Source organism: Tursiops truncatus, chromosome 2, assembly GCF_011762595.2.
Source record: "Tursiops truncatus isolate mTurTru1 chromosome 2, mTurTru1.mat.Y, whole genome shotgun sequence".
Lineage (NCBI taxonomy): Eukaryota > Metazoa > Chordata > Mammalia > Artiodactyla > Delphinidae > Tursiops > Tursiops truncatus.
Genome location: NC_047035.1, coordinates 31,574,057 through 31,586,530, shown reverse-complemented (window position 1 = coordinate 31,586,530; position 12,474 = coordinate 31,574,057). Strand labels below are relative to the sequence as shown.

The window sequence follows — 12,474 nt, the reverse complement described above, 5'->3', positions numbered from 1 at the left end:
ACATTTGTGGCAAGTGTGAGTTTATGTACATCCGAGACCATGAAAGGAAAAATGAGAAATCGGGGATGGGCTCTGCCCTCGCCGCACAGGTTTGGGGGCGGAGCATTTTTGCTGATCTCTGAATCGGCTCATGTCCACGGAGCATTTGCTGTGGGCCCAGCGCTGCATCCAGCGTTGTGGTGCACTTTCTCACTTCATCCTCAGAACAGACCGGTGAGTTCGATAGAGTTGCTGTCTTTATTTCAGAGACGAGGAAACGAGTCTTAGAGAGGGCCAGTCACTTTCTAAGGCCGCCTAACTGGCCAGGGGCAGTCAGGATTAGAACCCAGGTCTGCCTTACCCCTAAATTCTTCATCTCCCTTAGAAAGTAGACATCTCTTTGTGCAAACTGGGGTTTGCCCATCTCCTTCCAGCTGTCTTCTTTGCCCTCCCCACAACCCAGTGAAATAAAAGCAAGCCAAACATAGATTATTTCTGAAATGAAGATTCCTAGGCGTTTGGGAGGGCCCAAGGCTCTAAGTAAACAGCCACTGTCAAGGGGAAAGATCTGCGTGTTACGTGGCAAAGGCCACGCAGACAGGCACACACCCTGACCTAGTAATTGTAACCCTGGGATTATAGGTTATATTTAACATAAACAAAACCTCCATGAGTATATTTATCATAAAGTTACTTCAGTATCTAAAATGTAGAGGCAACGTAAATGTCCAGAAAGAAAAAAAAAGAGAGAAATCAAGAAAAGAAAGTTGTTTTCAGAACTCTGAGTGTAAGCATTCGTGTACAAAGAGAGGAAAATCAGTACTTTTATGGAAAGGTAAAATTGGGTGGGTCATAGCAGTCCTGGATATGAAGCCTAATAAGTAAAAATACCCATCATTTCACTGCACACACTACATTCCCATTGCTCTGCCACAGAAAGACCCTCTGTCATTTTGCAATATATACAAACAACAAATCACCATGTTGTACACCCGAAATGAACATCATGTTATGTCAACTTTACCTCAACCTTTTTTCAATTTTTTTTTCTTTTTTTATTTTCTTTGGCCACACCGCATAGCATGCAGGATCTTAGTTCCCCGACCAGGGATTGAACCTGCACCCCCTGCAGTGGAAGTGCAGATTCTTAACCACTGGACCGCTAGGGAAGTCCCTACCTCAATTTTTAAAAAAAGAATCAAGATGCTAAAAAAAGAAAGAACCTCTAAATTACCCTCCAAAATATATCTGACCTATTCTTGAAAATTGGCTTTAAATTAAGCTGTAGTTTCCTGCACTGTGTGTAGGATTCAAAATGGAAATTTCCTCTGGTTAACATAACACGTTGCTGGGGAAACCACATTCGACCAGTGATTTCCTAAAGAACTAGCATTTATGAGAATCAGTGTTTGTGCCCAGCGCTGTGTGGGGCATATAACATACATTAATTACTTCATTTTATCATCACAAGAGTCTCTACAACGTAGGTATTATTATCTTCATTTAACACATGAGAAGAAGGAGACCGAGGGAGAGGAAGTAACCTGCCCAAGGGCCAGGGCTAGTGCGTGGCAGAGCTTGGATTCCAGCCTGGGACCGTATCTCCAGATCCAGCACTGACGCAGCCAGAACACCCCAGAACCGGCACAATCCCATGTGCCTATTCCGTGTGGTTAGGACCTATACCAGTTGTTAAATATCCCGAATGTCACCTCTATCCTGATCTAAGCTCTTTCCACTTGACTCCTATGCCAACGCCCCTTGAAATCAATTTGAAAATGGGTCAGATAATTTGGTTTGGGAAAATCTCCCCCAGGAACGTCATAGCCAATTCCTGGGCCCACTTCCCAAAGAAATGACCAGCAAGGTGTATTCGTTTCCTAAGGCCACCATCATAAAGCACCACAAACGGCATGGCTTAAAATAACAGAGAAACACTGTCTCACAGTTCTGGAGGTTAGGAGCCCAAGATGAAGGTGTTGGTAGGGTTGGCTCCTTCCGAGAGCTGTGAGGGAGAATCTGTTCCAGGCCTCTCTCTTAGCTTCTGGTAGCCTCTGGCATTCCTTGGCTGTAGGTGGCCACCTTCTCCCTGTGTCTCTTCACATCGTCTTTTCTGTGTGTGTCTGACTCTGTGTCCAAATTTCTCCTTTTTATACGGACACCAGTCGTACTGAATTAGGGTCCACCCTACTGACCTCATTTTGACTTGATCACCCCTATGAAGACTCTCTCTCCATATGGGATCACATTCTGAGGTGTTGAAGATTAGGACTCCAACATACCTTTTTGGGAGGACACGATTCACCTCCGAACAGGGAGCAGCCTCATGAAGCAGGTTCCCCCTCCTCACTCCTGGCCCCAGATGGGTCTCTCCTTCCCTCCCATACAGCCCATGCTTCCCTCCCGTCCAGCAGGTAAGGGCAAATGGTAGTGAATCGGCTGTCAGAAGAAAACCAATGGCTACATGAACTTGGTCTTCCTCCTCCCATCCAGTTTCCTTTCATCTCATGCCAACAAGTGGCGTTTTGCCCGGGCTGTCACCATGCCCTGCATGCACCAGGAAAAACAGAAACAAAACAGGTGGCAGAGCCAGGAGAGCCTGACGTGTTTTAGCCTGAGGTCTCAGTGTGGTTGCCTTGGGGAACATCAAACTTATGATTTCCTCTGTCTCTGTGTGTGAGTGCTTGGGGCTGTTTAAGTTTCTGATTCTCTTTCTCCTACCGAAGAGTCCTCTGCGGAGCTAAGAAAGCCTGCCAAGCTCTTTCCATAAAATCATACCCTAACCACCCAAGGTTGGCAACGGAAGAGGAATCTCCACATGGGAGGAGCGATTGAGGACTTACCGTCCCAATTTTGTCCTCCAAGTTTACCTTTCTCTTGTAAGTTGCACTGGCCACTACTGCTGCCCCCATGGTAGGCTCAGGCAAGGCAGTTTCCCTTCTAGCACTCCTTTCCAAGTAGAATGGAAGCTTGTCCTAATTCTCCACAGCTTGGTTGACTCCAGGATGCAGCATTTATTCAAACTTGTCAGAAGACCCAGAGACCAGAAAGTTCATAATATTTCTCCAAAAAGAGCTTCTAGATATGGTGGTCTGGGAGCCCGGGCCCATCTCCACATGTCTACTTTGGACATGTCTCCCCACTGGGCATCTGCTGCTTAATAACTGCATCTTGGAAGCCAAATATATACTCAGAGCCAAGGCCATGGACAAGAACAAGCTCCCTTTCCATCTAGCCTGAGGCCTGCCTTCCCAAGTCCACTGTCTCCTAAGCTGGGACTGGCCAACAGTGGCGGTGCTTACGCCCTGCAGGGAAGATCCTGCCCCAGAGCCTTGGCTTGGGAAGACCACATCCGAACATAATCCAGTCTCTGTGCCAGAACAAATCTCCACATGGCAGGACTGTCTTAGACAAGCCCTTCAATCGCTGCCCCCCCCATTTCTGATTGTCATCTGCAGCAGAAGATGCCTTTTACCAAAAGTAATAGAACAGAAGTCCTTTTGAAGAGGAACCAGTGAAACAATTTCATCCTTCTATTAAGTGGCAAACATTGATATTCACAGGCTGTTAGGTATGGTAGAGATGACTCAATGAAGTGTGGGCCCCTCGTTTTTACTGAGGCCCCGAAAGGGAAAGTGATTTTCCTAATGTTGGCTAGTGGCAAAGGTGGGACGAGGATCCAGCTCTTCTGATTCCCAGCCCAGTACTCTTTAGAATAGTGATCTGTGCCGTACAGTAGAGCACAGAGACTCGTATTTTAAACCTTATTTCAAATGGAGACCAGGTTGCTACAATGTGGAAGAGAACTCGTGGATCCTCAGTGGATCCAAAATGGCAAGCTAGGATCTCCCGGGATGACGGGATCCAAGCACGTGAGTGTAACAGCAGAGGGAACATGCTTCAGGGGTTCCCTAATGCTAGTCAGTTCTGACTCCTGGGTGCCGCTTGAATGAATCCCTTTCTCCTGCCTTTCTGCCTCAGCTTGAGTCAACCGAGTCACCATTATTTTATCATCCAAATCCACTCTTGCCCTAAGAATAAAGTCCCAGATCCTCAACATGAACCAGAAGGGTCTGTGTGTCCTGGTTTCATCTTGCTTCTCTAGCTTTATTCCCTTTTACCCTTCCCTTCAGTCTCTCTGCTCCAGCTGGGCTTGGCTACTCAAACCTCCTCAAATAAGCCATAATCTCTCTTTCTTTCTATCTTCCTTCCTTCCTTCCTTCCTTCCTTCCTTCCTTCCTTCCTTCCTTCCTTCCTTCCTTCCTTTCTTTTCTCTCTTTCTTTCCTTCCTTCCTTCCTCCTTTCTCTTTCTTTCTTTCTTTCCTTCTTCCTTCCTTCCTCCATCCCTCCCTCCCCCCCCCCCACATAGAAAGATTTTTCTCCTTTCCACCTACATCAACTGTTCTCACACAAGCGTGATTCCCCCCGCCCCCCACCAGGGGACATCTGGCGATATCTGGAGACATTGTTTTGCTTGTCACAATTGGCATCTAGTGTGTAGAACACAAGGATGTTGCTAGACATCCTACAATGCACAGGACATCCCCCCCCCCCAACAAACAATTGCCCAGGTTAAAATATTTATGGTGCTGAGGTTGAGAAACACAACCTTTGGAACCCAGCTTAAACACTGCTTCTTCCAAGAAGCCTCCCACGATACTTGATCTTGGTTTAGGGCCCTCCCGCCTCAGGAGGCTCCCACTCATCACTTCTCCTTCACAGCTCTTGGCACACGGGGGTATTTGAGATAACGCACCATCTGCCCTCCCCAGCAGTCCATCAGCTCCAGGACGGGGCAGGGCGTTTGGTTCACCACCTCATCCCAGTGCCCTGTACAGTGCTCTGTGCAGTTAGTTTTTGTTTTGTTGACCCTGGGACCCAAAGGAAGGCTGTTTACACAGGTGCCCTGTCTTTTACGAGGGGTGATGTGGTTTCTAAAGGCTTCACACGTAGACCCACAGGTACCCATGGGCAAGAGCACAGTCTTGGGAGCCAGGCAGAAGTGGGAGGCTATCGTAATTCCGCCACCTCCTAGTTGAGTGACCTCCAGCAGGTTACCTACTTTCTCTGGAACTGGGTTTCATCATCAGTAAAAGAAGCATAACGGAGAACCTGTTTCATAGATTTGCTGTGAAGATGAAAAGACATAGTATATGTAAGGTACTGAGGTAAGGTAAGGTATCCTCTGACACAAGGTAAGGGATTAATGACAGAGAGGAAGAAAGGGCAATGGGACAAAATGACCTAGTCTCAGGGTTTCCTGCAGCCCCCAGGCCCTGGGTAGCAGGCAGAGAAACATGGAAGAAACATCAAGAGACTGCTGGTCAACCTCTCCTTCTTAACTTCTTCAACTCTAAAATGTGCCTACAAACATCCCATTTTACTTATCCCATGGACTTGTTATATGTACCCCAGATAACTCCCCACCCAAACAAGAGAGGTACCTAAACATCACCCGCAGGTAGGGCTGAGTGCAGCCCAGACTGTCTCTTGCCTCCTCCACCCTGGGCCTTCTTAAGAGCTCTGGCCTGCCACCCCTTGTTTCTTATCTGGATTCCCCCTCTCGGTGCAGACTTTTGGGAAGGCAGCCCATCTGGACCCGAGCTAACTCCAGATTTCTCCATCTCCCTGGGCTCTGCCTCTGGTGCCAATAGGGCCTCCACACCCTGTAACCTGCCGGGCCCCACCTCCCCTGCGGTCTGAACCCAGGTCCACAACCAGGTCTCACAGTTCACACCAGATCTGCAGGGGAATTCCAGGCATTTTCACTGAATGAGTCCTGGAAATCGACTGCTATCCTTCTTTTGCCCAAGGTGGGGGGACGGTGTGTTAGCGGGAGGACTGTCCCGTTTCCAGGCCTTTTTGCTTCCCCCCCACCCCAGTTTTAGACATTCAAACACTGTTTTTTAAAACAAACAGAGATCCATTTCCTAGACTGCTCAGGTCAGCAAACAGAAGTGTCTGAGGATGGAGGGCTGGACAGGAAGAGGGCTCTCAGCTGAGAACGGAGGACACGAGATGGCCTGTGGAAGCTTGGACAGGAAACCCTTCAGTTCTGGGGGCAGCTGTTAGAGCCAAGTCCCACACAGGTAGCAGCCAGTGAGGTTCCCAGGCGGGAACCTCATGACAGAAGCCCTCCCTGTCCGCAGAGCTGTGAAAGCACCAAGGCAAACTCCAGCAGCAACGGGGTAGGGCAGGGGGGCAGGGGGGCCTCCACCCCACAGCTGAGGGAAGAGAGGGCAGGGAGCTGGTGGCATCAGCTCGGCAGGGTGGACCCCTAGTGTGCCAGCAGGTCTGCGTGTCTCTGAGACCACAGCCACCCACGCCCATGCCCACGGTGTTAGCAACCTGCTGCTTCTGTCGACTTGTTTGGCTTCCTGCCCTGTAGCGAGTGGAACGTGATGGGTCAATTTCCAGATCTGGGCTGATTCTCTGCCACTTCCTGGTTGTCATAGCGCCAACTCAGCCTGCAAAAGGATGTTTTTTGTTTGGGTTTTTTTTGTTTTTTTGGGTCTAAAATGCCCGATGAAAGATCTGGTCTCTTAATCAGCAGTTCACATCCCTGGGAAGTTATTTAAGGAATCAAAGCAGCAGAAGTTAGACCCCTGAAGATTAAAATCAGTGACTTGACTCTATCCCGAGGATGATTCTTCCAACGTGGGAGAAACCTGGGTGCAAAGGAGCAGCGCATCAGCATCCTCCCACGTCCCACGTCCCACCAGCCAGGTCTTGGCAGGAAGCAGCAGTTTGACCTGCTAAGTCTGTTTTCATTCACTTTGAAGAAGCAGACAGGTGCCCTTCCGCCACCGCACCCCACCCCCTTTTAAAAAATTCCTCCAGTGTGTTTGACACCCCTCTTTGCCTTTAGTCAACGCCTACTGAATGCTTGAGGGATGGAATGGAGGCCGAGGTAGCTCAGCAGGGCTGGGATTAGGGTGAGGCAAGTGAGGCCCCTAGGGCACAGTATGTAAGGAGGTGCTCACTCAAGGGTACAAGCTTCCTCACCCTCGCCCTAGCCCTGGCCCTGTGACTGATCGCTGTGAGAGAAAGCTTCAAGGGGGAGACGGTTTACTCAGAGATAACTGACTCTGGAATAGGAAGGAGCCCCACATAGGCAGCTGCCAGCCTCAGCTTCCTCTTGCCTGGGACCCCCAGGTCTCTCACGCCCAGAGGTGTGCTCTGTATAAGGCTGGTCACTAGCCCGTCAGAGGCCCCTGCTCCCAGGGACTGCAGAGACAAACGTGTGGAAGAGAACTTGAGGAAAGTAGAGGCAGTTGTCACCACGGGATTGCAGGGGCTGCAAAGAATTATAATGACATGAAGTAACAGTGTGGGTGTTTACTATGTGCCAAGCCCTGTGTCAAATACTGTGCCACCATTTCATATAATCCCTTCAACAGCTCAGTGAGGAACCTGGGCTCTGGAGCTGGACAGTTTTGATTTAAATCTCAGCCTTGCCTCTTTCATGTTGTGTGTCCTTGGGAAGTTACTTAAACCTCTCTGGGCCTCAGCTTCCTCATCTGTAAAATGGGAATAATACTTGGACCTTCGTTATAGTATCCCAAAGATTCTATCAGGTGAGACAAGTAAAGCAACGAAGCAAGCATCCGGCACAAGGGAAGCGTTTGACAAATATTGGCCAAGGTTAGTATTGTCATTGCCTCTTGTGGCTTGTCCCTACCGTAGCCACAACAAAAGTGTCACAGACTGATGGCTTATACAATAGATACGTTCTGTCTCATGGTTCTGGAGGCTAGGAGTCCAAGATCAAGGTGTTGGCAGGGTTGATTCCTTCTGAGAGCTGTGCCTCTCTCCTAGCTTCAGGTAGCCCCAGGCATTCCTTGGCCATCTTTTCCCTGTGTCTCTTCACATCGTCTTTCCTGTGTGTCTGTCTTGGTGTCCAAACTTCTCATTTGTCTTAGTCTCTTTGGGCTGCTGTAACAAAAGTATTGCACAGTGGGTGGCTCAAACAACAACCACTTATTTCTCATAGTTCTAGGGGCTGGGAAGTCCAAGATCAAGACACCGCAGATTCAGTGTCTGGTGAGGGCCCACTTCCTGGTTCATAGATGGCTGTTGTCTCACTGTGTCCTCACATAGCAGAAGGGGTGAGGGAGCTCTCTCATGCTCTCTTTTATAAGAGCATGAATCCCAGTCATAAGGGCCCCACCCTCAATACCTAGTCACCTCCCAAAGACCTCACCTCCAAATACCGTCACTCTGGGAATTAGTGTTCAACATGTGAATGTTCGGGGGGACACAAACATTCAGTCTATTGTACCCTTTTTATAAGGACACTGGTAAGATTGGATTAGAACCCACTCTAATGACCTCTCTTTAACTGGATTACCTTTGTAAAGACCCTATTTCCAAAGAAGGTCACATTCTAAAGCACTGGAGGTTAGGACTCAATTCATATTACAAGGTCAGGTAACTTGCTCAAGGTCACAGAGCTTGTTGAAGATGAAACTGGATCCTAGAACCCTGGATTATTTGATGACAAACTCCACGGCATAAACCCCACCGTAAAGCCCCAGCACTCGTAAACCTTCTCCGGTCAGAGAGGAAAAACCAAAGGGAGACATTCAGAGCCTGCTGCTGTTGTGGTGATGACACTATCCCTTCTTTCTCCCTTCCTCTGTAGCCTGCCTGCTCCAGGCTGAGCTGGTGAACTATGAACGAGTCAAAGAGTACTGCCTCAAAGTCCTGAAGAAAGAAGGGGAGAATTTCAAGGCCCTTTACCGGTCCGGCGTGGCCTTCTACCACCTTGGAGACTACGACAAAGCACTCTACTACCTGAAAGAAGCAAGGACCCGACAGCCAACAGGTAAGGCAGCAACTGCTCTTTCCTTACCACCAGCCCCCTGGGGCAGCTCCCAGGCCGTCTCATTGCCGTGGTCAGAGTTCCTGGCTGGCAGGGCCAGGCAGGGAGGGAAATGGCAAATGAAGGGTCAGCTGTGTGCTAGGTCCTGGAACAAGGAGAACACATAGCCCATGCCTTTGCCTGGGGTCTGAGTTCCAGGGAGCTTGGGCATCTCTTCTTTTCAAATAGAATATGGAATTCTTCATTTCTCCAACCGAGAATCCAGCCCTCTTTACTTATTCAACGGGTACATATTGTATTCTTATTATGTGCCAAGATTTGTGCTGGGTGCCAAGGATGGAGATGAGAAGACGCGGTCCCCACTTGTGAGGAGCTCACATTCTGGTTGATGAGACAGAATACAAATGGATAATCTGGGGGCTAAGCCCAACATCCTCCAGGAAGCATGCTCCAACTCCTTCAGTCAGATCCTAGTCCTTAGAGCAGGTGTCATCTGTACCATTTGCTTAAATCACATCCACTAGCCCCGCCATTCATTCATGCCACAGGTATATATCGAGCAGGTACAATGGGCCAGGAACTCTTCTAGGTGCTGGGTAAATAGCAGGGAACAAAAAAAAGTTGCTACCTTCAAGGACTTTATTTTATAATGGAAGGAGATGGACAGTAAACAGACAAATGGATAACGTAATATTTAGTAGTAGTAAGTGCTATGAAGGAAGTAAAGCCGAGTCAGAGGATCAAGATTAAAGGGGGTGCTATTTCAGACCAGGTGGTCAGGAACACCCTCTCTGAGGAGGTATCATTTATTTATTTATTTTTTAATAAATTTATTTATTTATTTTTGGCTGAGTTGGGTCTTTGTTGCTGCGCAGGGGCTTTCTCTAGTTGTGGTGAGCGGGGGCTACTCTTCGTCGCGGTGTGCAGGCTTCTCATTGTGGTGCCTTCTCTTGTTGTGGAGCACGGGCTCTAGGGGCACAGGCTTCAGTAGTTGCTGCTCACAGGCTCCGTAGTTGTGGCTCGCGGGCTCTGGAGCGCAGGCTCCGTAGTTGTGGCGCACGGGCTTAGTTGCTCCGCGGCGTGTGGGATCTTCCCGGACCAGGGATCAAACCCGTGTCCCCTGCACCGGCAGGCGGATTCTCAACCACTGCGCCACCAGGGAACACTTGAGAAGGTATCATTTAAACCATGACTTTGACTTGCTGTTGCCGTGGTTGTTCATATGGATGATTTCTTTTTAATGCAATTCTCCTTCCAAGGAGTCTTGCTAGGATGAATTTGCAAATACCCAATATGCTTTTTTCTTTATTTTTTTAAAGAACACTAATATCTTTATTTTTATGTGTTGTTGATTTGTTTTCTGTATATAAATCGTGTTCCCCCAGCTCTACTATAAGCCACTTGAGGACCAAGAATGGGACTCATTCAACAGAGTTTTCTTGAGCACCTGCTATCTGCCAGTACTGTTCTGGGTGCCCTGCCAGGCATTCTGGAATATTATACAGCATTCATTTGTGCTTGTGGAAGTAAACATCTCAGGCAGCCTAATTCATATTTTGGTGTGTGCAGGGCTAAATAGTTGTTCTATGTTTAGAACACTCACTAATTTAAGGGCTGGAACTGGGGGGAAATTCCCCAGTTTGTGGTGAGGTGGTTGCCTAACCTTACTAGTAAGAACGAGATAAGACAATGAAGCAAATTTCTTCTAAACTCTCCAACTGAAAAACATTACAGGGGCTTCCCTGGTGGCGCAGTGGTTAAGAATCCGCCTGCCAATGCAGGAGACACGGGTTCGAGCCCTGGTCCAGGAAGATCCCACATGCCGTGGAGCAACTAAGCCCGTGAGCCACAACTACTGACCCTGCGCTCTAGAGCCCGCGAGCCACAACTACTGAGCCCACGTGCCACAACTACTGAAGCCCGCGCGCCTACAGCCCATGCTCCCAACAAGAGAAGCCACCGCAATGAGAAGCCCGCGCACCGCAACGAAGAGTAGCCCCCGCTCGCCACAGCTACAGAAAGCCTGCGTGCAGCAACGAAGACCCAACACAGCCAAAAATAAATAAAATTATTTTTTTAAAAAAAACATTACAATCAACTAATATTTATTGATCATTTGGATTAAGCCCTTTTAGACATATCTACTTTGGTCCTCATAGCAATTTTATGAGGAAGATATTATGATCCCTGGGAGAGGCAGCCTTTGGATTCAGATGTAGCAACTATGTGTGTCTCCTTGGGCATCTGACTTAATCTCTCCGGGGCCCAGTTTTAACTTTGGTCACAGTGAGGATGATGAAACATACCTTACAGGATTATAATGAGGGTTCAGTGAGACGATGAAGGTTAAAAACATGGCATAAAGTAGGCACTCAAAAACGGAGGTTGTTTCTTGCAGACGAGACAGGAGGCTCAGACAAACTTCTAAGTTGCCTGAGGTTAAACTCCAACTAACTGTGCTGACTCAGGACCACTGGGGTTTGCTGCTCCATAGACATAAGGGGAGAAATTCCCCTGTCTCTCCTCTCCTTCCCATCTGTCCTCTGGGTCACAGGGACCTGTCCACGTGGAGACGCGCAGCAGTCAGAGAGAGGAACCACATCCTGGTTGCCCTTCAGCCACACTGGACCTTGGCTGGGTGCGTCTGGCTTGTCCATGGTCTGCAGATACAGCTTTGGTCTGATTCTCCACAGACCCAAGAGTTTCCCTCACCAGCTGTTCCCTAAGGTGTGTTTCTCTCCTCACAGACACCAACGTGATTCGATATATCCAGCTGACGGAGATGAAGCTCAGCAGATGCTCCCAGAGAGAGAAGGAAGCCATGTAACTGGAACACCTTTCTAGAGCCGAGCCTAACCCGGGACATCCAGGCACCTGCTGGTGGAGAGCTCTTCCCAGAGTTCTGTTCCTTTCTCCCCACTTCCTCCTTCTATTGCCCCTCAACTCTTTGTCTACTCCCAGTGTGAAAAGAAGGAGACGTGCAGATTTGGAATCTGGTGGGTTGCCCTGACAAGGGACATCCTCTTTCCGGTAGGGCAGCCGCTGAGAGGGACCTAACTTCAGCGGGAACAGCCGGAGAGGACTGTCACAGGTTGGGAATGCCATTGCAGCTTTGACTTGGGCCAGTGCTTCCGGCAGAGGCAGAGCCTGGCAGGTGCACCATCCCAAAGGGGTCGGGCACGGAGCCCACGGGCTGGACCCCTCCACAGCTGCCTGACAGACTGCAGCATCTCAAGGCAACTGTGACAAATCCAGGGATGAGACAGACACCAGAAGCGTTGGTTAAGCCAACAGAGTCTGAGAGTCTGTGTACTGGATTCCTGCACACAGACCCGCTCCCCACCCCCAAAACCTCAGGCCCTGCCTCCCTCCCTCGCTCGTTGTCTTGGTGTGTGCTTTCTCCTCTCCCACTTGGGGATCTGAGACTCTGCCAGGATTCACATGCCATCGAAGCCCACTCTCAGTGCCCTCTGGTGACCACACATACCATTCTCCCAGACTCCCAGCCAGCAGGCAGCTGTGACAGCAGAAGGGCAGGGTAGAGTGGGCCAGGGGCTGACCACATAGGGACGGGGAGAGGGAGAGATGATATCTAGGGGAAAGAGCATTGTATAGACTGGGAGACTGAACTGCGGACGAATTAAGTGTAAATAAAAATAAATTAACAGGCA

The 12,474-nt window shown here is 49.1% G+C and overlaps 1 protein-coding gene across 2 annotated transcripts in view; it reads left to right on the top strand.

The window, feature by feature from the left end:
* TTC9 (tetratricopeptide repeat domain 9) overlaps positions 1-12,474 on the top strand; it is a 35,361-nt gene extending 22,887 nt beyond the window's left edge. The window contains exons 2-4 of one of the 2 annotated variants that reach the window (XM_073800314.1): positions 7,537-7,623; positions 8,624-8,806; positions 11,551-12,474. In XM_073800314.1, the coding sequence (XP_073656415.1) occupies positions 7,537-7,623; positions 8,624-8,806; positions 11,551-11,630 (350 nt within the window). In that variant the 3' untranslated portion in view covers positions 11,631-12,474. The remainder of the gene's footprint in view (positions 1-7,536; positions 7,624-8,623; positions 8,807-11,550) is intronic. The other variant, XM_019921986.3, reaches the window with a different exon arrangement.